A 21,334-nucleotide genomic window follows, 5' to 3' on the forward strand; every position below is an offset into this window, starting at 1 on the left:
TGGCCTATGCAACAGCCATAGCAATGCCAGATCCAAGGCACATCTGTGACCTACATCACAGCTGATGGCAGTGCCGGATCCTTAACCCACTGAGCGGGGTCAGGGAATGAACCGGCATCCTCGTGGATACTAGTTGGATTTGTTACTGCTGAGCCACAACGGGAACTCCTCATTGAGTATTTAAAGTGGGCCACTTGTCCCCATATGTGGACACAACAGTGTGGCTGCAAGGTATACGAGCCATGGCTGCTCCTCCCTAAAGCTCCAGTTGAGGAGAAAGTTCATAAAACATGAAAGTTATTGCTAGTGGAAGATTCTGTGTCAGAGGTAGGTATCAGAGAGGGAGACAGTCTGAGATGAAGCCCAATTCATTGTTTAGTGAAAAGAGCAAATATTTTGTACTGTAGAAATAAATGCAAAGGCGGCAGACATCATGTTAGGTTGTGCAAGTTTATGGGAAGAAAATGGTATTTGGGCAACGAGTGAAAAACTGGGTAAGAGGATGTTGCAGGCAGGGAGAAGAAGGGAGCTGCACAGGTAGGCTGCAAAGCCAGAGAGATTTTGATGAGTGTGCAGGGTTCCTGTCAGGAAGCATATGGAAGTAAGGCTGGGGAGGCAGGATAAGGTGTGTTCCAGGGGTTGTCTTATGGTTTGAGTGTCTAGTTAGTTCTAGGAAACAAAGGGGCAGAATCTGAGTCCCAAGTTTGTGATAAATGGAGAGTAAATGAAAACCATGCATTTCTGTTCTTTTTTTTTTTTTTTTTTTTTTTTTGCTTTTTAGAGTCACACATGTGGCACATGGAAGTTCCCAGGCTAAGGGTCGAATCAGAGCTTTAGATGCTGGCCTATACCACAGCCACGGCAACTCGGGATCTGAGCTGCGTCTGCAACCTACACCACAGCTCACAGCAACTCCAGATCCTTAACCCACTGAGCAAGGCCAGGGATTGAACCCACAACCTCATGGATACTAGTTGAGTTTGTTACTGCTGAGCCACAATGGAACTCCCAAGCCACACATTTCTAGATAAACGTCTCACCTTCAGTGTCACCAGGGAATAGGGGACTGTGGTCTGCTTGCCCCTCTCTGCGAGCTGCCCCAGGGATCTCAGGGTCGGGTGGTCTGCTCCTCTGGTGCCCAGGGCTTTTTGCCAGTCTCACTCTAAAGGAGGGGCCCTTGGCAGTGACCAGTCTTCTTTTACAGGTACTTTCTACTGTGTGTAAATTATTTCTTCTATGGTGAAACAGTGACAGATTACTTCTTCACCCTAGTCCAGAGAGAGGAGCCTTTGCGGATTCTCAGTAAATACCACCGATTCATCTCCTTTACCCTTTATCTAACAGGTATGCATTAAGTGGCTCACCACTTCTTGTCCCTGTCTTGTTTTTGCAAGTCTGCTGAATTGAAGTTGGGGCATTTCTTGGTTGGTGTAAGGTTTTGATGACATGAACTCTGACCACACAGGGGAGCAGAGAGAGCCGAGGGCTTTGCCTTCCACGAGCCATAGCAATTCTTTACTAAGAGAAATGAAATAAGGGGCTCATGTAGTTGTAGGGCTGGAGTTTGCTGACCTTCCTTGCTGGCAGAGATTCTGATCGAAATAAAAACCACCCAGGAACTCGGGCATAAAAAGGGGCTTTGCAGTTTAGTGGAAATTTTACTGATTTGGGCTAAAAAGACCTGTGACTTCAGAGGAGCTAGGAGCTTACTCTTTGAGTCTCAGTTAGCTCTCCTGTAATGTAGAGCCAAAACAGCAGAGTTACCGTGAGGATTTGATCTTGACAAACAGTTTAAGTGCTCTGTCAATCTAAAACTCAAGACTGTGCAAGAGGTCTAGTAATGTGAGTGTTCTTCATGGTTGCCCGCAAAGCCCTTTTGAGGCATATGAGAAGTTTATTCTGACCTAAATTTCAGCCTGACCTATTTTTCATCAGCTTGCTAGCAACCCTTGGCTCTGTGAATGGCACCTGGCTATTAAAATAGGCTGCAGGGTTGGGGAAAGTCAGAGAGCCCGCCTCAGAGCTTAGGAGCAGCCCCACATAGGGAGGCCAGGGTCTCCAACAGGAATGTGCTCTTTTTTTGAGGGACACTTAGGGGTAAACGTCTCTTTTTTACCCGGGATTTTGGTCATACGGCCCAGTGGGAGAGAGATGCAAGGATGGCCTTGGCCCCATACCAGGTAGGTCCCTCTGCCAGACCTCTATGTTTGAGGACAGAGGTCAGCAAACTTTTTCTTAAAGGTCCAGATAATAAATATTATAGGTTTTTTTTTGCAGGGGGGTGGTCAGAGGGTCTCTGTTGCAGCACCTCAGTTCTGCTGCAAAGAAGCAGCCCTAGACAATATGTACACAAATAGGTGTGGCTGTGTTCCAATAAAATTTGTTTATAAAAACAGACAGCTGGCCTGACCATTGTTTGCCCCTACTCTAAGATCAAAAGCATTTCTATTGGGTGAACTGTGTCCTAAGTTCTGTGTAGTCTTCAAGATTTTAAAATACTGCCTTCCTCTGATTGTCTCGAAGGTTTTATTCCCTGGGGCTGTGGATTTGTGCCCTGGTTAACGGCTGCCAGGAAATTAGCAAAGGACCGCTTAACACAGCTAAAGACTAGGACAAAGATAAATGCGGAATGTGATTTATTTTTGCTCTTTGTCCTCAATCTAGGATTCTGCATGTTTGTGCTGAGTCTGGTCAAGAAGCATTATCGACTGCAATTTTACATGGTAAGGGAAATCTGTGCGTCATTGTCACAATTCCTGGCATATATGAAATTATGCAGAAATTCCACAGGCCCCTTATCCTTTCTGTGATAAATCAGCCCTGGAATGTAGTCTGTTCTTGTGCATCTAGAACCTAGAGGATGAAGGAGGCATCCTCACTGAGCCAATCACTGTTACATCATTTACACCCTAAGCAATCTCTCTACTGGACCTCAGGGTGGCCTGAGGTCAGTAAGACTCAAGGTGAAGCTTCAGGCGTTGCCCACAGATATCCTACCTGCTATGTACTCCCTCAACTTGAGAACATACCCTCTCTGAGTGTCCCAAGCAAAAGCAAAAAACAAAAAACTTACTAAGAAAACACAAGTACCTGGGCTTTTGGAGCATAGAAGGACCAACTAGTGAGCCATGTGGGCTCTGCTTTTGATGGGACCTATAGCTAGGAAACATGGTCAATCCTAGAGGCCTGTTCTATACCTTTTCTTTTTTTTTTTTAACTCAATAAATTTTATTATATTTATAATTGAACAATGATCATCATAACCCAGTTTTATAGAATTTCCATCCCAAACCCCCAGCACATTCCCCCCACCCCCAATCTATCTCCTTTGGTAACCATAAGTTTTTCAAAGTCTGCGAGTTAGTATCTATTCTACAAAGAAGTTCATTGTATCCTTTTCTAAATTTCCACATATAAGGGAGAACATATGACATTTGTGTCTGTCTAACTTCGCTTAGCATGATAATTTCTAGGTCCATCTGTGTTGCTGTAATGCCATTATTTCGTTCCTTTTTATGGATGAGTAGTAGTCCATTGCGTATATGTACCATATCTTCTTTTTCCACTCCTCTGTCCATAGGCATTTAGGTTGCTTCCATGTCTTGGCTATTGTGTATAGTGCTGCAACGAACATTGGGGTGTATGTAACTTTTCGAGTCATGGTTTACTCTGGATAGATGCCCAGGAGTAGGTATACCTTTTCACTTCCAGTAAGATAGGTACGGAAACAAGTCTCTCTCCTACCTGTTTCTCAGCAATTTCCTATTTGGTATTAACTGTTCCAGGGTAAACTGATACACTTTATTCCTCATCTTCTTTTTGCAGTTTGGCTGGACCCATGTAACATTACTGATTGTTGTAACCCAGTCGCATCTCGTTATCCACAACCTGTTTGAAGGCATGATCTGGTGAGTGATGTCAGTGAGGGGTGGTCTTCCTTTTATTTTGCGGGTGTTCTTTTGAATAGGTGGGCTCAGAAATCCTGATTACTGTCCAAGCCAGGGGCTCTCACCTGAGCTACATCGGCATACCCCACAGGCCTGGTTACTGCACAGATTGCTGACCCCCCACTCCTGAGTTTCTGCTTCAGTAGATGTCAGGTGGGGCCTGATAACTTGAGTTTCTAGTACTTTCCCAATTGATGCTTATGCTGCTGGTGAGGACCTACACTTTGAGAACCACCATTATAGACTAAGGTATATAGGGATATTTAAAGAATCAAAGACAGTGCAACTGTATGGCAACAAATTTGAAAATCTAGAAGGAAAAGAATCATGATTTCCTGGCAAGAGGTCAGTGACTAAAAGTCATAAAGAAGAAAACTTGACTAGATCAAAAACAGAAAGAACTTTGAAAATTGCATAAGGATCCACACCTGGAAAAAATGACCTGTGACATCAGTTGAGTTTTCTCTAAAACTGTTAAAGCTGAAAAAAGCATAGGGAAGGAGAAAGAGGAATGATAAACTGAATTTTTTTATGAATATAGAGAAATCATTCTTTTTTTTTTTTTTTTGTCTTTTTGCCTTTTCTAGGGCCGCTCCTGCGGCATATGGAGGTTCCCAGGCTAGGGGTTGAATTGGAGCTGTAGCCACCAGCCTACGCCAGAGCCACAGCAACCCAGCATCTGAGCCGTGCCTGCAACCTACACCACAGCTCACGGCAACTCCAGATCCTCGACCTGCTGAGCAAGGCCAGGGATCGAACCTGCAACCTCATGATTCCTAGTTGGATTTGTTAACCACTGCGCCACGATGGGAACTCCACAATTTTTTTTTTCGTGCCTTTTTAGGGACACAGGTATGACATATGGAAGTTCCCAGGCTAGGGTTTGAATTGGAGCTATAGCCACAGGCCTATGCCATAACCACCACAGCAACACAGGATCCAAACCCATCTGCGACCTACATCATAGCTCACAGCAATGCCAGATCCTTAACCCACTGAGTGAGGCCAGGGATCAAACCTGCATCCTCATGGATACTAGTTGGGCTTGTTACCATTGAACCACAACGGGAACTCCCATAGATAAATCATTCTAAATATGTTATTTAGAATAGCAAGTTGTCAAAAGAATGATGGCAATGTGTCAAAAGAATGATATAGTTAGTAGATTTTATTCCAGAAATGCCATGGTTTCAGCAGGAAATCTATCACCATTGATAGAAGTCAGTGGGCTGACAAAGAAGCTGTGATTTTAGTGAAGCAGTGAAGGTATCTCCTAGCATATATGAAATACTAAAGTATTGGGTAAGATATTAGACTATGCCTCTTTTTCCAGATCTTGGAATGAAGATAAGGTAATGGCCACTGCCTGAGAAATAAATTAATGAAAAACATGTAAAATAGTTAGAACAGAGATTAGCTATCTAAATGTTAGCCTTGGGCATTGTTATGTTTAAACAGTGCTGATGGCCCAGGCAGACACACTCTCCTGCTCTTTCAGAGTTCTTGTTAGGTAATTTTTTTTCCTTTGGTCTTTTTAGGGCCTTGCCCATGGCATATGGAAGATCCCAGGCTAGGGGTCGAATTAGAGCTGCAGCTGCTGGCCTACACCACAGCCACAGCCTCTGGGGACCTAAGACACCTCTGCGGCTTTTACCACAGCAATGCTGGATCCTTAACCCACTGAGTGAGGCCAGGGATCGAACCTGCGTTCTCATGGATGCTAGTCAGTTTTGTTACTATTGCACCACCGCAGGAACTCCCTCTTGTTAGGTAATTCTAAACAGGGGCTCAGGCTAAGTCCTTGTCTTTAGGGCCAGATACACCACTTGGTTCTAGAGGGAATCTGATCCAAGCCTCTGGTTACTGGTTTTCAAACTCAACCTATAAGAGTTAACTATAGCTGTAGAGCAAAGAGTATGTGCTAGAAGCCTCAACAAAGTAAATGAGGTGGTTGGGTGGATATAGGCAGATACTCTAAACCTCTCTCTTAACAAACAGGAAGTCAGAAAGTATTGCCTAGAGTCGAAGGGCTACTCTAATATAAAAAAATCAAGATTTTTGTATATTATGTTAAACTGTAATAGAGACTTAAAAAAAAAGTGTCAGAGAGTGGAGAGTGAAGAAAGGAGACATGTGGAAACTGTCCCCTTTTTCTTTTTTTTTTCTTTTTTTTTTTATTTTCCCACTGTACAGCAAGGGGGTCAGGTTATCCTTACATGTATACATTGCAATTACAGTTTTTCCCCCCACCCTTTCTTCTGTTCCCCTTTTTCTTGATGGGGATGACCAGACCACCAGCAGAAGGAGGCAGAGAAGAAATCTGGCTGTATGTACTTAGGTGCTGTGGTCTTGCCCTCACTGTTGTCCTGGGGAAATGCAGGGCTTACTAGAGCCTAGTAATAAACAGTTTAAAAAAAGTGTGGTAGGAGTTCCCGTCGTGGCACAGTGGTTAACAGATCCGACTAGGAACCATGAGGTTGTGGGTTCGTTCCCTGGCCTTGCTCAGTGGGTTCAGGATCCGGCGTTGCTGTGAGCTGTGGTGTGGGTCACAGATGTGGCTCGGATCCCGTGTTGCCGTGGCTCTGGCGTAGGCCTGTGGCTACAGCTCCGATTCGACCCCTAGCCTGGGAACCTCCATATGCCACAGGAGCAGCTCAAGAAAAAAGAAGACATGGGAGTTCCCGTCGTGGCGCAGTGGTTAATGAATCCGACTAGGAACCATGAGGTCGCGGGTTCGGTCCCTGCCCTTGCTCAGTGGGTTAACGATCCGGCGTTGCCGTGAGCTGTGGTGTAGGTTGCAGACGCGGCTCGGATCCCGAGTTGCTGTGGCTCTGGCGTAGGCCGGTGGCTACAGCTCCGATTCAACCCCTAGCCTGGGAACCTCCATATGCCGCGGAAGCGGCCCAAGAGAGATAGCAACAACAACAACAACAAAAGACAAAAAGACAAAAAAAAAAAAAAAAAGAAAAAAGAAGACAAAAAAAGTGTGGTAAATTATGAAATAGAGAGATGTATTACTTAGGACATGGAGGTAACTACTAGAAGAAGAGAAGTCAGAAGCGAGTAGAAGTGGTTACATTGGAGAATAGAGATAGGAGTGGGGCAAACAGCCCTATCAAGGAACGTTTTATTTTTTCTTTCTTTTACAGTTTAAAATTTTATATTACTTTATAATGAAAAAAGAACAAATGACACTTTATAGAATACCACCTCCATTTAGTCAGTAAGTCATTTAGTATACATTTGAAGGCACTATGTGCCGGGTACTAGTTATGGCTCATGTAATATTTTATTTCTTTTAAACTTACTTCTGCATGGGCAATAAGTACTTATGCATTATTTTGGTCCTGAAATTTATGAATGGCACTGTCTGGTGGACTCCTGAGGTATTATCATCTTGGTAGTGTTGATTCTTCGGTTTATTTCTTAGGTTCATCGTCCCCATCTCTTGTGTGATCTGTAATGACATCATGGCCTATATGTTTGGCTTCTTTTTTGGTCGGACCCCACTCATCAAGGTAAATGGATCCGCCTTATATGGACCACCGCTGTGAGGGAAGGGTGGTGCCTTTACATGAGTAGATCAGCTTGGGAGGCAGAGACGAGATGTAGGTGGTGTATACATCTTCACATCGTCCTGGAGAAACACCAGTAATAAATTCAATTCAAGCAGAAAGCCACAGGAAGACATGATAACCAATCATAGGAAAAACAAAAGAGCTAATAGAGAAATTGTTTTTATAGACTGTGTAGTCACACTTTTGAGGCTTTGATCTGACTGTGAGTGGTGTCATTTATTTAGTATACTCTTTTATAATATAATTATTTGATTGATTGAAACAGAATGAAAACAAAGTGCTCTCAGGCAGGAAACAGGGAAACCAATCATGGGCATATTTTAGAAGGCGAAGCAGTTAGTTGAATGAGATTTTTAAAAGGAGAAAGATTTTTTAGCAATCATTATTCCCAAAGCCAGAGTTATGAAAACACCTTTTGTTAAGAACTTGCTCTTTGTCCACAGCTGTCCCCGAAGAAGACCTGGGAAGGCTTCATTGGGGGTTGCTTTGCTACTGTGGTCTTTGGCCTTCTGGTAGGTGGTGGCTCCCAGCTGGGTGGGAGATGGGCGGAGGCCTCCCACCCACCTTCAAAGCCCACCCAGGGCTAGAGAGCGGGTTTTCCCAAGGCCAAGGACTCTGTCCTGCTGAATGGTAACCTGCCCTGTAGTGAGGCATGAACACAGCATGGGCAGTGCCAGCTGTCCCTTATCTGCCAGTTTTAAGCAGGGTCTGGGCAGTAGAGGGGCAGGGGTCAGGCACACCTTGTATTCCTCTCATCCTGAGGCCTGGTGACACACAGGAAGTGGCATTCTTTTTTTTTTTTTTTTTTTTTTTTGGGTCATTTTGCTATTTCTTGGGCCGCTCCCGCGGCATATGGAGGTTCCCAGGCTAGGGGTCGAATCGGAGCTGTAGCCACTGGCCTACGTCAGGGCCACAGCAACGCGGGATCCGAGCCGCGTCTGCAACCTACACCACAGCTCACGGCAACGCCGGATCGTTAACCCACTGAGCAAGGGCAGGGATCGAACCCGCAACCTCATGGTTCCCAGTCGGATTCGTTAACCACTGCGCCACGACGGGAACTCCTTTTTTTTTTTTTTTTTATGGTTGCATCTGCAGCATATGGAAGTTCCCAGGGTAGGGGTCACATTGGATCTGTAGCTGCCGGCCACAGTTACAGCCACAGCAATGCAGGATCCGAGCCGTGTCTGTGACCTGCACCACAGCTCACAGCAATGCTGGATCCTTAACCCACTGAGTGGGGCTAGAGATCAAACCTGCATCCTCACGGATACTAGTGGGTTCATTACCACTGAGCCACAACAGGAACTCCAGGAGGTGGCATTCTTGTCCATGCATTGAAATTTTACCTGAGAGTAGGGTGAGGCTGGAATGTCTTTCCAACTCAGATTGATTTTCCTGCAAGTGCGCCTTGCCTGGAGGTGCGGGATCTTCCGGCCTTTCTGGAGCTCCGTTCCCTGCTTCTGACCCTCAGGTCAGGCTCTGCCTTTTTCAGAATTGACCAGCTGCCTCAGTGCTGACTCCCATACTTACTGCTCTGCAGTCTTCTTCCCTCCTGGTGTCTCTCTCTCACTGTGCCCCCCCCTGCCCCACCCCTGCCATTTTGAATGAAGAGATCCTGAGAAAAATGGACTCCAAATGGGGTGAAACTTCTGTGGTTCTTTGCCCAAATTCCTTCAGGTCTTGACTAGATTTATTCAAGACCTGGTTGGTTGAGCACATGTGGGAGCCTCAGTGGGCCGTGAGCCTCTTTTTCAATTTTTTCTTCCAAATTCAGCTAAAATGCACCTGTGGTAAAACATGGACATCTGATTTAGTGCAAAGCTTGTAGTTTGTGCACGGCGAGGGGCCTGGCCAGCTGGGTGTCTGCTGCCCAGGCAGGATGGCTAGAACTTGGCTCCTCTGTCTCTCTGTTCTCCTCTGCAGCTGTCCTACGTGATGTCCGGGTACAGATGCTTTGTCTGCCCTGTGGAGTACAACAATGATACCAACAGCTTCACCGTGGACTGTGAGCCCTCGGATCTGTTTCGCCTGCAGGAGTACAACATTCCTGGGGTCATCCAGTCGCTCATTGGCTGGGTATGTGCTGCTCACATGGGGCAAATGATCTGCAGTTGGGAGTGGCTACGAAGAGAGAGCCCTCTCTCCACCACTGCCTTCCCTCACAAAATCTAGCTTCTTGGAGCTCCCACTGTGGCGCAACAGGGTTGGTGGTGTCTCTGGAGCGCTGGGATGCAGGTTTGATCCCCAGCCTGGCAAAGTAGCTTAAGGATCTGGCCTTGCCTGCAGCATAGGTCACAGTTGCCACTGGAATCTGATCCCTGCCCGGGGAACTCCATATGCCCCGGGGTGGCCAAAAGGGAAAACAAAAACAAACCAGCTTCTTCCCTCCCCAAAGCCCAGGATGGAGATTCATTCAAGTCAGTTCAGGGGGAGGGCAGGAGGAGGCATTCGCTCCCCCTTGAGGTCCTTGAGACCAGGGATCTGAAGTGTGCTTCTGGATCCTTGGGGCATCCTGCAACCCTCAAGGGGCCTATGAGAGCACGGTGATTTTCTTCATAATGTATTGACATCATCTGCCTTTTTCACTTTGTCAGCATTGTGTGATGGTGCACAAGCAGTGGTGCGTACACCTGCTGGCATGAGTGAAGGGGTGGCACCAAACTGGCCTGTCCCTAGAGTCATCATGCCATACACTAGCAGGAAAACCAAGCCAGCTCATCTTAAGACTGTCTTCAATGAGACAGTAAAATTATTAGTTTTATTAAATCTTGACCCTTGAAGACACACTTTGTAATGCTCTGTGTACCCAAATGGAAAGTGTACATAAAAGGCTTCTGCTAAATCCTGAAGGACAGTGCTTACTTACAGGAAGAGTGTGCGCACCGGTTTTGAGCTATGAGCTGAACTCACTTTTTTTTTTTTTTTTGTCGTTTTGCCTTTTCCAGGGCCGCTCCCGAGGCATATGGAGGTTCCCAGGCTAGGGGTGGAGTTGGAGCTGTAGCCACCAGCCTACACCACAGCCACAGCAATGCCAGATCCGAGCCATGTCCGCAACCTACACCACAGCTCACAGCAGTGCCTTATCCTTAACCCACTGAGCAAGGCCAGGGAACGAACCTGCAACCTCATGGTTCCTAGTCAGATTCGTTAACCACTGTGCCACGATGGGAACTCCTGAACTCACTTTTTAATGGGGACATAATTTTACTTGAAAAGAGCCAACACACTATAGTCTTTCAGATTTGTGGTTTTGGCAGACATTTTTCTTGAAGAGGAATGAAACGAGTCTGTCACATAAAAAACAACTGACAGTAATTGTTACCAGTGATAGAATTTGGCTTTCAAGTAAAAATTAGAATTTTAGAAAGTGTGTACCTGCCACTGTGAGTTTGACAGCTTCTTAATACTTAAAGGCGTTCCTGATGAGCTCTGCAGTGATTTTTTTTTTTTTTTATGGTTTTTATTTCTTCTTTTTTTTTCTGCGGTGATTTTAACATAAGTCGTTTTGACATTGTATGGCGAAATGTGTCTATGTTTGGAAGATTTACATAACTCAGTGAGCCAGTATTTTTGAAATGGTCAGTGCATGGTATCACATAGTCATGCAGGGGTAAAAGATCCATTCAAAGTGCAAGATAGACCAATGGCTTTTAATGTAAGAGTACAGAACAGTCCTTGATAGGATTTCAGGTTCCACATTGTACCAAGTTTTTAGAAATCTACCACTAGTCAAGTTCTGGTGTATCAAAGAATACCTATAATTATCTGAAAAGATAGTATGTAAAATACTCTTCCTTTTTTTTAAACCATATATCCCTGTAAGGGGATTTTCCTCATACACTTCAACTAAAACATCATATTTTAGTAGATGAATACATAGTATCTTAATGTTTTCTATTAAGCCAGATATTAGAGATTTACCAAGAACAAACAAAAATCCCCAAACCAGTCTTCTTACTAAATTTTTTTTGGGGGGGGAGGGGAAATAGAGTTTCATTAAAGTTGTTTTTTTTTTGTTTTTTTGTTTTTTCCTGCCGCGTGTGGAAGTTACTGGGCCAAGGATCAAACTCGTGCCACAGCAGTGACCTGAGCCATAGCAGTGACAATGCCAGATCCTTAACCACTAAGCCACCAAGAAACTCCAGAGTCTTTTGTTTTTTTTATTGTTTTTTTAAAAATGTTAACAGGAAATAAGCCTGGGCTTGCAGGCATCTTGACTGACCTCACTTATTCTTTTTCAGAAAACAGTCCGGATGTACCCCTTCCAGATTCACAGCATCGCCCTCTCCACTTTTGCCTCACTCATCGGGCCCTTTGGAGGGTTCTTCGCTAGTGGATTCAAGCGAGCCTTTAAAATCAAAGTAGGAAAACCCTTTTCTCTGTTCCTCTCATTGTTTCCCAGCCAGACCCCTTTTTACCGACTTCTGCCTTCCCACCCCATCAACCATTACCCCCTTCAAAATACCAGGCTATGAACCCTGCTTTCCATGTGTGCGCTTCTTTACCCCTGCATGGAACTTAGGTAGATTAAAGGGGGAATACAGTGTTTCCAAGAAAATTCAGTATTTGGATTTTCAGTTTATTGGTTCATATATCTTGTATGTTTCTTTTTAAACATTTTTAAATGTTTTTTATTTTTTCCATTGTCATTGGTTTACAGTGTTCTGTCAGTTTTCTACTGTACAGCAAAGTGACCCAGTCACACAGACATATATACATTCTTTTCCTCACATTATCTTCCATCATAAGTAACTAGACATAGTTCCCAGAGATATACAGCAGGATCTCATTTCTTATCCATTCCAAAGGCAATAGTTTATATCTTTTAACCCCAGATTCCCAGTCCACCCCTCTTTCCCCCCCCCTTCCTTGGCAACCACAAGTCTGTTCTCCAAGTTCGTGAGTTTCTTTTCTGTGGAAAGGTTTATTTGTGCCATATATTAGATTCCAGATATAAGTGATATCACATGCTATTTGTCTTTCTCTTTCTGACTTAACTTCACTTCGTACAAGAATCTCTAGTTCCATCCATGTTGCTGCCAATGCCATTCTTTTGTTCTTTTTTATGGCTGAGTAGTATTCATTGTGTATATATACCACATCTTAATCTATTCACCTGTAGGTGGACATTTTCTTGTAGGTTTCCTAAAAAGAAACACTTCGTAATTTAATAAGATTGTATACCATTATAGCTTTAACCACTAATACTTTTCATTTTCTGTTGCCCTCAGCTACTCAGGCCAGTATCTGGGAACTGAGGTGGGACCATGGGCCAGGCTTTGATCTTGGCCGAGGCCAGGCTCACCAGTCCTTCCCTTCTTCTAACAGGACTTTGCCAATACCATTCCTGGACACGGAGGCATCATGGATCGCTTTGACTGCCAGTATCTGATGGCCACCTTTGTCAATGTGTATATCGCCAGTTTTATCAGGTGCAGTACCTTTCCACCTGAACCAAGTTGGTGGATTTTTAAGTGTGGTAAAATTCTAGAATTCTAGCTCCTCAGTTTGAGTGAAAAGCATCCTAAATATGAGTGCAGTTTTCAGGTGCTGATTGTATTTTAATTTAATTTAATTTAATTGAAGTTTAATTTTGGCTGTACCTGTGGCATGTGGAAGTTCCCAAACCAGGGATCTAACCCTTGCCACAGCAGTGATCCAGGCTGCTGCAGGGAACTCCCTAAGGTGCTATTTTTTATGGATTCGCTCAGACCTCCTAACCCTCCATTAGTAGAGAACCCAGAGGGGGAACAGCGACTTGCATAATCAGGCCCTCAGAACTGCTGGGCCTCACTCAGTGCTGTTTCTTCACATCTTCCTCCAGGGGCCCGAACCCAAGCAAGCTGGTTCAGCAGTTCCTGACCTTGCGGCCTGATCAGCAGCTCCACATCTTCAACACACTCAGGTCTCACCTGATGGACAAGGGGATGCTGACAGCTGCCACGGAGGATGAGTAGGGCCACCCAGGGCTGGGAGAGCAGGGACAGGACTGAGGGCAGGGCTCCAAGGCAGGTCCCACTGGTATAACTCAGATGAAGACAAGGCTTCAACTCACTGACTTTTTTTTTTAAATAGTGTTTTTTATTTGTGGATTTAAAAAAAAAAATCTGTATACAGTCTATGTGCTTACAGTGTGGGTTGTGAGTAAACTACAACTTTGGGATTGGAAAGAAGTCATTGGGGTAAAACCATTTGGGTTTTTTTAACCAGGAATTTATAGCAACCTGGAAGACAGTGTTGCCCAGCTCTGGTGAGCCTGCCTGGTGCTCCAGCTCCCAAGCTGAAGTTTCCGTTTCTGGACTTGATCAGAGTGGAGGTTTGTCCAGTTTGGCCCCCTGCTCCCTCTCGCCCCCCAGCTGTCTTCATAGCTGAGCCCCAGCAGGGAAGAGGTGCACGGCTTGGATGTCTTCACTACCGGAAGCGCTTTCCCTGGGCTTCTGGATAATCCCCCCCCCCCCCCCCCCCCGCCCGGAGCTTCAGGAGGTTTGCCTTCTGTAGGCTAGAGGAGTGAAAGCTTATTAATCAGATAAGAGTTCTGTCCATGAAATCCTGTGGTGTATGAGCGCTGCTTTATGACATGGGTTCACCTTAATTCATCACGGACTGAAAGAAGGTTTCAGTTTTTATTTTTTTCAGAAAGCATGAAAAATAGTAATAGTCTGGGGAGAAAGTAACACTGTACTATTGCAAGTATATGCAGTAGAATGTACTGTACCTGGGCCCTTTCCCACAGGTTTTCGGTTCAGGTGGCTCCTGGAGGGCGGTCTGGCTAACTGGGTCTTTTCAGGGATGATGCTGTTCACATTTGTGCTGTAGACTCATTGCTGCCGAATCCTTTCTGGGGGCCTCCCCGTTAGGCAGGGAACAGGGGGCTCCTCGTTCACTCACCCACACCCTTGGCCTGGCTTGACCATCCATGTAGCTGCTGTGTTGTATTTATATGACTCTTGAGGCAAGTGTGGATCTGTGTGTGTGTGTTTTAAAAATCACTTATTTCTTAGTGATTTCAATTGTACCATGACTTCCTCACTGAAGCCACAAAGCCCTGCTTACGACTCTGGGTCTCCCAACCGGATGAGAGGTTTTGAATCTTCTGAGGAGCCGATGTATACTTGTTATGTAATGTGATCAGTTTCAATGTCATTTGTATGTTACAGGGGGACCTTCTTTCTTTTAAACTGTGATTTATTTATTTTTTTTTCCTTTGAGTTAGAGAAGCGAGGTGGAATGTTGGAGTATCTGTTCTTTGTCAGGACAATGAGCCAGAGAGTAGAGGAGGGCATGCTTCGTGCCCAAACATGTTCCCTTATTCTGTGCCACGGTGGTCCTCGTTGCCAAATGGCAGTCACAGCTTGCTCCACAGCACTGTGGTCTGGTGCTGCTCTGCTTTGTTGGCCAGCCCCACTGCCTCCTTGGAAGCACACAGTCGGCCCAGATCCCTAGAGTGTACAGCACAGCCAGACCCCTCTTGACTGTCAGCTCACAGTTGTGACCTTCCATGTGTGGCTGCTTCTTTCTTCTGCACTTTCATGTCTATTGTAGTTCATGGCGTCTCTTTTCCAGCCCAAAGCCCCCTTGTGTGTTTTTACGCGGGGTTTTGACCCTGGTTGTGTGACTGGGCAGGACGTGTCACCCCGTGGGTCCTCTTTTCTGAGCTGTCTTCTAATCCCAGTGTTCTGTGGTTCTGGCTGAGCGAGCACATGTACCAGAGGCTGCTGTGGGTGTTGGGCTGTGTCCCCGGCGTTGAAAAATCAAGTGTTTTCAGGCCTTTTCTAAATGCTTGTCCTTAGCAGTCAGTCATAAACCGTGCAGGTGATTAGTAACAAATCTAGTTTTCTGATTGAAGAATGAACCTGGTTCCTCAAGTCAGAGATAGAATGGCACCTCTCCTGTTGCCCCACTGTGGGCAGATGAGGGGGTCCTGGGGAGCAAGTAGTCTCGGCTGGGACGTAGCAGCAGAGAGCCACCTTGAATAGTCCGCCTGGGGGTTCAGGGAGCTGAGGGGGGGCAGTGGAGCTACCTGCAAGAAGGCCAGAGGGTCAGCTGGGGTTTTGTTTTCTTCTGACTTCCTCACATGCTTGCTGGTGAAGTAAGGGGGATTTCATAGTGGAGAAGCCAGGAGACGGATGCTCCTTGTGTCTTTGCCACACATTGTTTTTCACACATTGTTTTTCTTACTCCCATTTATTGAAGATCTTGCACGGTACAGACAAGTTTCCAGAGACTGTTGTAACACACACCTGTGCAAGTCTTGATGAGTGGCATAACAATTTGCTTCGAATCTTTTTTTTTTTGGCCAGAAATAAAATATGACAAGTTGTGTGTCCTCCCTTTCTGTGGATTCAGTGCCTCACTTCCATGCATGGTTCTATGTTTCTCACTTTTTTTGGTAATCATATGTATTGTGCAGTCCTGATTTAGAGGTTTTGTTTTCTTTGCCAATTTAAATCCTATACATTTTCATGGCAGCCTTCTGAGGTCCTTGGGGTGAGAGGCACCTTACAGGTGAGGAAACCAAGGGCCAGAGGGGACAGCATCTCCCCGCCCCCCACCCCAGGTCACCAGGTGGAGTCCAGACTTTCCCCATCTCAGGCTCTCTGCCAGCTGGGACGAGGCCACATCACCATGGCCCCGTCACCTTTGGGAAAGCGCAGCCTCCTTCCAGCAAGCTTAGGAGGCCTGACATGCGTGCCAGGTTTGGAGCTTAAGTTGCTGTTGGCTCCTGCTCGGTGACATAAGCAGCTGATGAACAAGGGTGTCACAGAACCAGGGAGCATCTGCAGGGGCTGGGCCTGGGTGCCCCCCCTGCTGAGGTCTTGCTTGTAGAACACCCGAGCCTTTTCCCTTTGCAGCCACATGCTACACTCATAACTGCTCTCAGCATCGAAAAAATACATGTTTATGTTTTGCTCCTGAAAGTGAAACCCTGGAAGGCAGCCTGGGTCTTATTATGTTTATTACGTTCTGCCTGTTTCATACTCTGAGCATTTTAGGAGCTGTAGTTGAACTGTATTTAAGGTGTATTTCCAGTTAGTGGTGTACAATTCTATAATGTATGTTTGAAACTAGTGTCTCTTTCAGAAGGGGCAGAATTTAACTTTTAACCTTCCGCAGGTGGACTTGGAAACCATTTTATGGGATTTATTTTTCCCCACTGGACTTTTTATCCTGTAACTTATATTATGCAAGATGATTTCAAAAATATATTTTAAGGGAGACTGAACAGACTCTTTGATTTGAGTGAGCTAGTTGCTGAGCTGGCTGGAGGCTGATTTGAATGGATCTGTGAGTTCAGATCTTCAAACTGTCAGTGAGCCGCCAGCAGGCTTGGGAGCATCCCTGATGCCACCAGGTTTGGGGTGTGTGACAGATTCGGCCAAGAACGTCATCGCTTGAGAAACTGGACGGCAGTGGCCTTGTTGCATAAGAAGCCCTCCCGAGGTCAGTTTCCAAGGAAGCCGATCTATGTCACTCTACTAAAGGTGGCACCGCTTCTGTGTCACTGGTATCTTAGGCACCATGACTTTTTGTCTTTGTACCTAGGAGAGGGGGGAGGGGAGGGGCAGTTTCCCTCAGGCCCAGGGTTCCTGGCCTTCCACAGTCTGGGCAGGGAGACTGCCCAGGGGACTGTCGTACACACCGCGCATGACAACTAACCATGGGCCGACTCACTGTGCTTGTCCATAGCAGGGCCTCTGAACAAGTGGCTGGAACAAACCAGCAGCTCCCTGAAGAGGGTCTGATTCCTGGGCAGAGCCCCAGTATTCCGTCTTTGTCTCGGTCAAAACAAACTTCCTTTCCGCTTGATTACCCTTCACGAAGTTGCCCACCTTGCACTTTTTGAAGAGATCACCCGCTCCCACTTCCTGACTTGGTTTCCCGTGTTGGCTGGGGGCCTCCATAGGGTGCTGGGCCTGGGCCAAGTGGTGATGACTGAGCATAACTGAAGGGCCCTTCTAGGCCCACATCCTCTTGGTGCGGGCTCTGCTCACCCATGTTCTCTGCAGAAGGTGGGGCCCATTCTCAGCCAGGAATTGGAGTCCCTGCTGCTGACTGCCTGCTTCTATTTGAAGGAGGCCCCATCTTTCTCTTCCTCCCAGCACCGTCCCCCCTTTCAGGTTGACCAGCAGTGACCTTACTCACCTGGGCTCTCAGGTGCATAGAGGCTCTTCTTCCTCAGGGCCGCCTCTTGATAGAGTAAGGCTTTCAACCTGTCATATGTGCACCATGTTTTCAAAGGCAGGGATTTTGGCTGGGAGGGTAGCTGGGGAGAGGCGTACTTTGGGTGTGGAAGTGTTGAGGTTTTAGAACCTGTGGATGGTTTATGAAAATAGAGGCCCAGACTTTGTAAAATCTAGGGTTTTATGGCCAGTGGCTTTCAAATCCATGGGCTCTTTGAAAACCCTGTCCTCCTCCTCCCCGCTTCTACCAAATGCTCATCTGTTGAATCTCCTATTTATTTTTTGATTTTTTTGTCTTTGTCTTTTTTTTTTTTTTTAGGGTCACATCTGTGGGATATGGAGGTTCCCAGGCTAGGTGTCAAATCGGAGCTATAGCCACTGGCCTACAACACAGCCGCAGCAATTCAGGATCTGAGCTGTGTCTGTGACCTACACCGCAGCTCCTGGCAATGCTGGATCCTTAACCCACTGAGCGAGGCCAGGGATCGAACGTGCACCATCATGGTTACTAGTCGGATTCATTTCCACTGCGCCACAACAGGAACTCCTCTTTTTTATTTTTGAGTCATTAAGTTACCAGCAGTTTATTAGTAATAATTGAAATAATAGTAATAGTGCTTAATATGTGCCAGGCACAGTGCTAAGGATTTCCATACATTATCCCTTTTAATCCCAAAAAACCAACCTTTGATTAGGTATTATCCCCATTTTATATGTGAGGAAAAGGAAGCACTGTGACACGCTGAGGGCACTGAATGGTTAAGAAGACAGACTTTGAGATCCAAGAGCCCTAGGTTTGGACAGGGTACTAGATGCAGTTCCAACCCTGTTGGCTCTGATAATAGCACCTCCCTTGTGGGGTAGTTGTGAGGGTTTTATGAAATAATATGCCGTAAACATTTGGCACAGTGCCTGGCGTGTAGTAAGCACTCAGTAAATGGTAGCTGTTTTTATGGAACTCACTGGTAATTGGAACCCAAGTTAGTATAATGCCAGAGACTGGGTCTTGGCCACTGTGCTGCCCTTGCCCTTCACACAGCCTGGGTGTACGAAGTCTAGAAAGCAAGTGCACCCTCCTTCTGAGAGAAGCAGTGCAACTTTAGCCCCTACCTGTAGCATCTGGGTACTTCCTTCTTTGTTCAGAGAGCCAGCCTGACAAAAGGGAAGAGGGTATGGAGGTTTCAGTAGGAACGGTTTGCCTGCACCCTGCTGGCCCTCGTCGAGACTTTCCAAAGGAAGGAGCCCCTTTCCTTTTGCCCCATTGTTGCCCCCACTCCACTCCTTGAGCAGCGAGGGCCTATCTGTGCCTTGGTCTGGACCCCTTGTCCCCCTCTGCCAAGAACTGTGCTCTGTGCACACAGCTTAGGAAGCTGCAGCTGTTCTCTGAATGAGCAGGCACCACAGGGCCCAAGAAGAGTGGGAGAGAGAAAGCGTCTCTGTAGTGGCTGGTAACACAGAAGGAGAGCCCGGACACTCTCGCTCATGTCCGTACCCGCCAGGCTTTGTGTTTCTTGCTTTCCTACAAGTGTTAACAGGATAGATGCAGGGGACCCGGTGAGGATAGGTGATACGGGGGAGTTTCTGTTGGATTCTAGGATAGCGAAGGGCCACATGTGATTCGTGAATGGAGACTAGGCACTGGATTGAGTGACAAATATTTCTTTTCATTTTTCAAATGGAAACCGGATTTGGGGAAAGTGTGTGTGAGGTGTGGAGCGTTCTTCGCTTTGAAGGAATGGCATTGACGGGATCCATGGAGTTCTAAAGCCAAGAGAATAGTAATGATTAGAACCACTGGCTTGACTGTGGCCTGTTTCCTGAGTGTTGGTGGGGAATGAAGATCCGGCCCAAAGGCCCCCTGTGTTTAACTGATGGTCTCTTCCTTTGGTTAGTTGATGAATAAGTAGGATGGGAACCAGGAACATGGTTGTGGGGGTGGAGTAAGCTGCTGCCATGGCTGAGCCTGGGCTTGCCCTCTCGCCCTTCAGGACTGGTGCTTGCCAGGCTAGCACCTCCCTCATCGTTTCATCTGATGGACCAGCTGCTTTTTAACTGTAGTGAAAATGGCTCTGAGCTGGAGGCAGGGATCCTCTGGGCCTTGGTCTTGAAGATGCCTCTGCAGAGCTCTCCTGAGCTCTCTGCAGTCTCCCGGGGCTCCCTTTATGTGGCACTCAGAGCTTTAGTTGGGTGGAGCCGCCTGGTGACCCTGTCCCGGGTGACAGGTTTGCTGACATCCTCCACAGCGCAGTCTGGGTCCTCGGCTGCTGGAGCTCTCTTTTGTCACCTCTGTCAGGATCAGGCGCTGGTTTTGCTGGCTTTGTGCCAGGAATCACCAGCATAGAAAAAGGGTTAAGAAGATACGTACATATTCTATTATATAAGGTGTTTTGCGAGTGCTGTTTTCACTTAAATCTTTCACACACAGCACTGTGTGGCTGCCTTATGTCACACTGGCTGGGTATCTGGGAGCCGATAACAAGGGAAGAGAGCTTAGCAGACGTCAGGGCCAATAAAACCAAAGGCTTGGAGTCAGGGGCAGGATGCAGGCAGTATGGTCCAGGCAGAGCACTGTCGAGAAGCCTTGGGGATGGCAGCAGGAGGAGCACAGGCAGAGGATAGGCGAGTCCTGTCACTGGCGGAGGCCAGCCCCCTGCATCTCTCTCCGTGGGGACCAGAAACGGGGCTCAGAAGCCCATCCAGGGAGATTCAGCGCTCCTGGATTGTGGATTATCTTCTGGAGTTGATGCTGATACCAAGTTTTAATTTTTTTCAGATGTTTCATACTTCCCAAGACAGGAGTGGGAGGCCAAAGTGTTAGAGACGAGGCCCCTCTGTTGAAGATTCTGGGGAAGGAACCCCGGGGGTGTTGGGTGAGTGAGGCGCCTCCTCACTTCTGTTCACTCTGAAGATCCGCTTAGTGAGACATTTTCCCGAAACCTAGATATGGCCTCCCCGGCCCCACTGGGGAGTACCAGGTAGTCAAAAGCAGCCCCTGCAGTGTCTGTGCCGCCCTCAGGTTGCCCTGTCCCTGCCTTTGGCATTTCGCTAAAACCATGTGTTTTTGCCAGCGCTGACCTTTTCTCTGTGCACTGCCTGATCAGTATTGAACAATACCTGTAGATTCTTTTTCAATGCAACGTCAGAACATGATATACTGTACGCTGGGAAATAGTCACCTTATTTATACACCTGAATCCTCCTATTCCACAAATAAACATCTACTCAATTCTAGATCGTCTGTGGTTTTTTGATGGGGGGAGAGCTGACTTGGTGTGAGACGTGTGGGGTTGATGGTATGGAACCAGCATCACTTCCCAGGATGCTGCCAACCACTCTCTGCTTCTAGAGACTTCCTCTGCCCTTGGCCATCGCCAAGCTCACCAGGCTTTCCTCCTGCTGCCTTTCTGGGTCTCCTCTGGCCGGCCCTTAGTCTTCTGCCTCCACTCTCTGCCCCACCGCGTGCTCTCCTGGGTGTCCTCGGCCACTCTCAACACCTCGGTCACTGCACTATCCCCGTGATTCCCACATCCACACCTGTAACCATGTGGGTCTGCGGAGCCTCTTTGTGTGGACTTTGCATGGCCAGATCCAGACCAGGCCCTCCTCCTGCACCTGCTCCATCCAG

At 46.7% G+C, this 21,334-nt stretch overlaps 1 protein-coding gene across 2 annotated transcripts in view; it reads left to right on the forward strand.

Annotated features, from left to right (window-relative positions):
- CDS2 (CDP-diacylglycerol synthase 2) overlaps positions 1 to 20,940 on the forward strand; it is a 69,032-nt gene extending 48,092 nt beyond the window's left edge. Inside the window, 9 exon segments of one of the 2 annotated variants that reach the window (NM_001166673.1) lie at positions 1,205 to 1,344; positions 2,665 to 2,723; positions 3,826 to 3,908; positions 7,378 to 7,465; positions 7,969 to 8,037; positions 9,452 to 9,604; positions 11,770 to 11,889; positions 12,857 to 12,960; positions 13,353 to 13,485. In NM_001166673.1, the coding sequence (NP_001160145.1) occupies positions 1,205 to 1,344; positions 2,665 to 2,723; positions 3,826 to 3,908; positions 7,378 to 7,465; positions 7,969 to 8,037; positions 9,452 to 9,604; positions 11,770 to 11,889; positions 12,857 to 12,960; positions 13,353 to 13,485 (949 nt within the window). 2 annotated transcript variants of the gene reach the window in all.

Source organism: Sus scrofa, chromosome 17 (genome assembly GCF_000003025.6).
Source record: "Sus scrofa isolate TJ Tabasco breed Duroc chromosome 17, Sscrofa11.1, whole genome shotgun sequence".
Lineage (NCBI taxonomy): Eukaryota > Metazoa > Chordata > Mammalia > Artiodactyla > Suidae > Sus > Sus scrofa.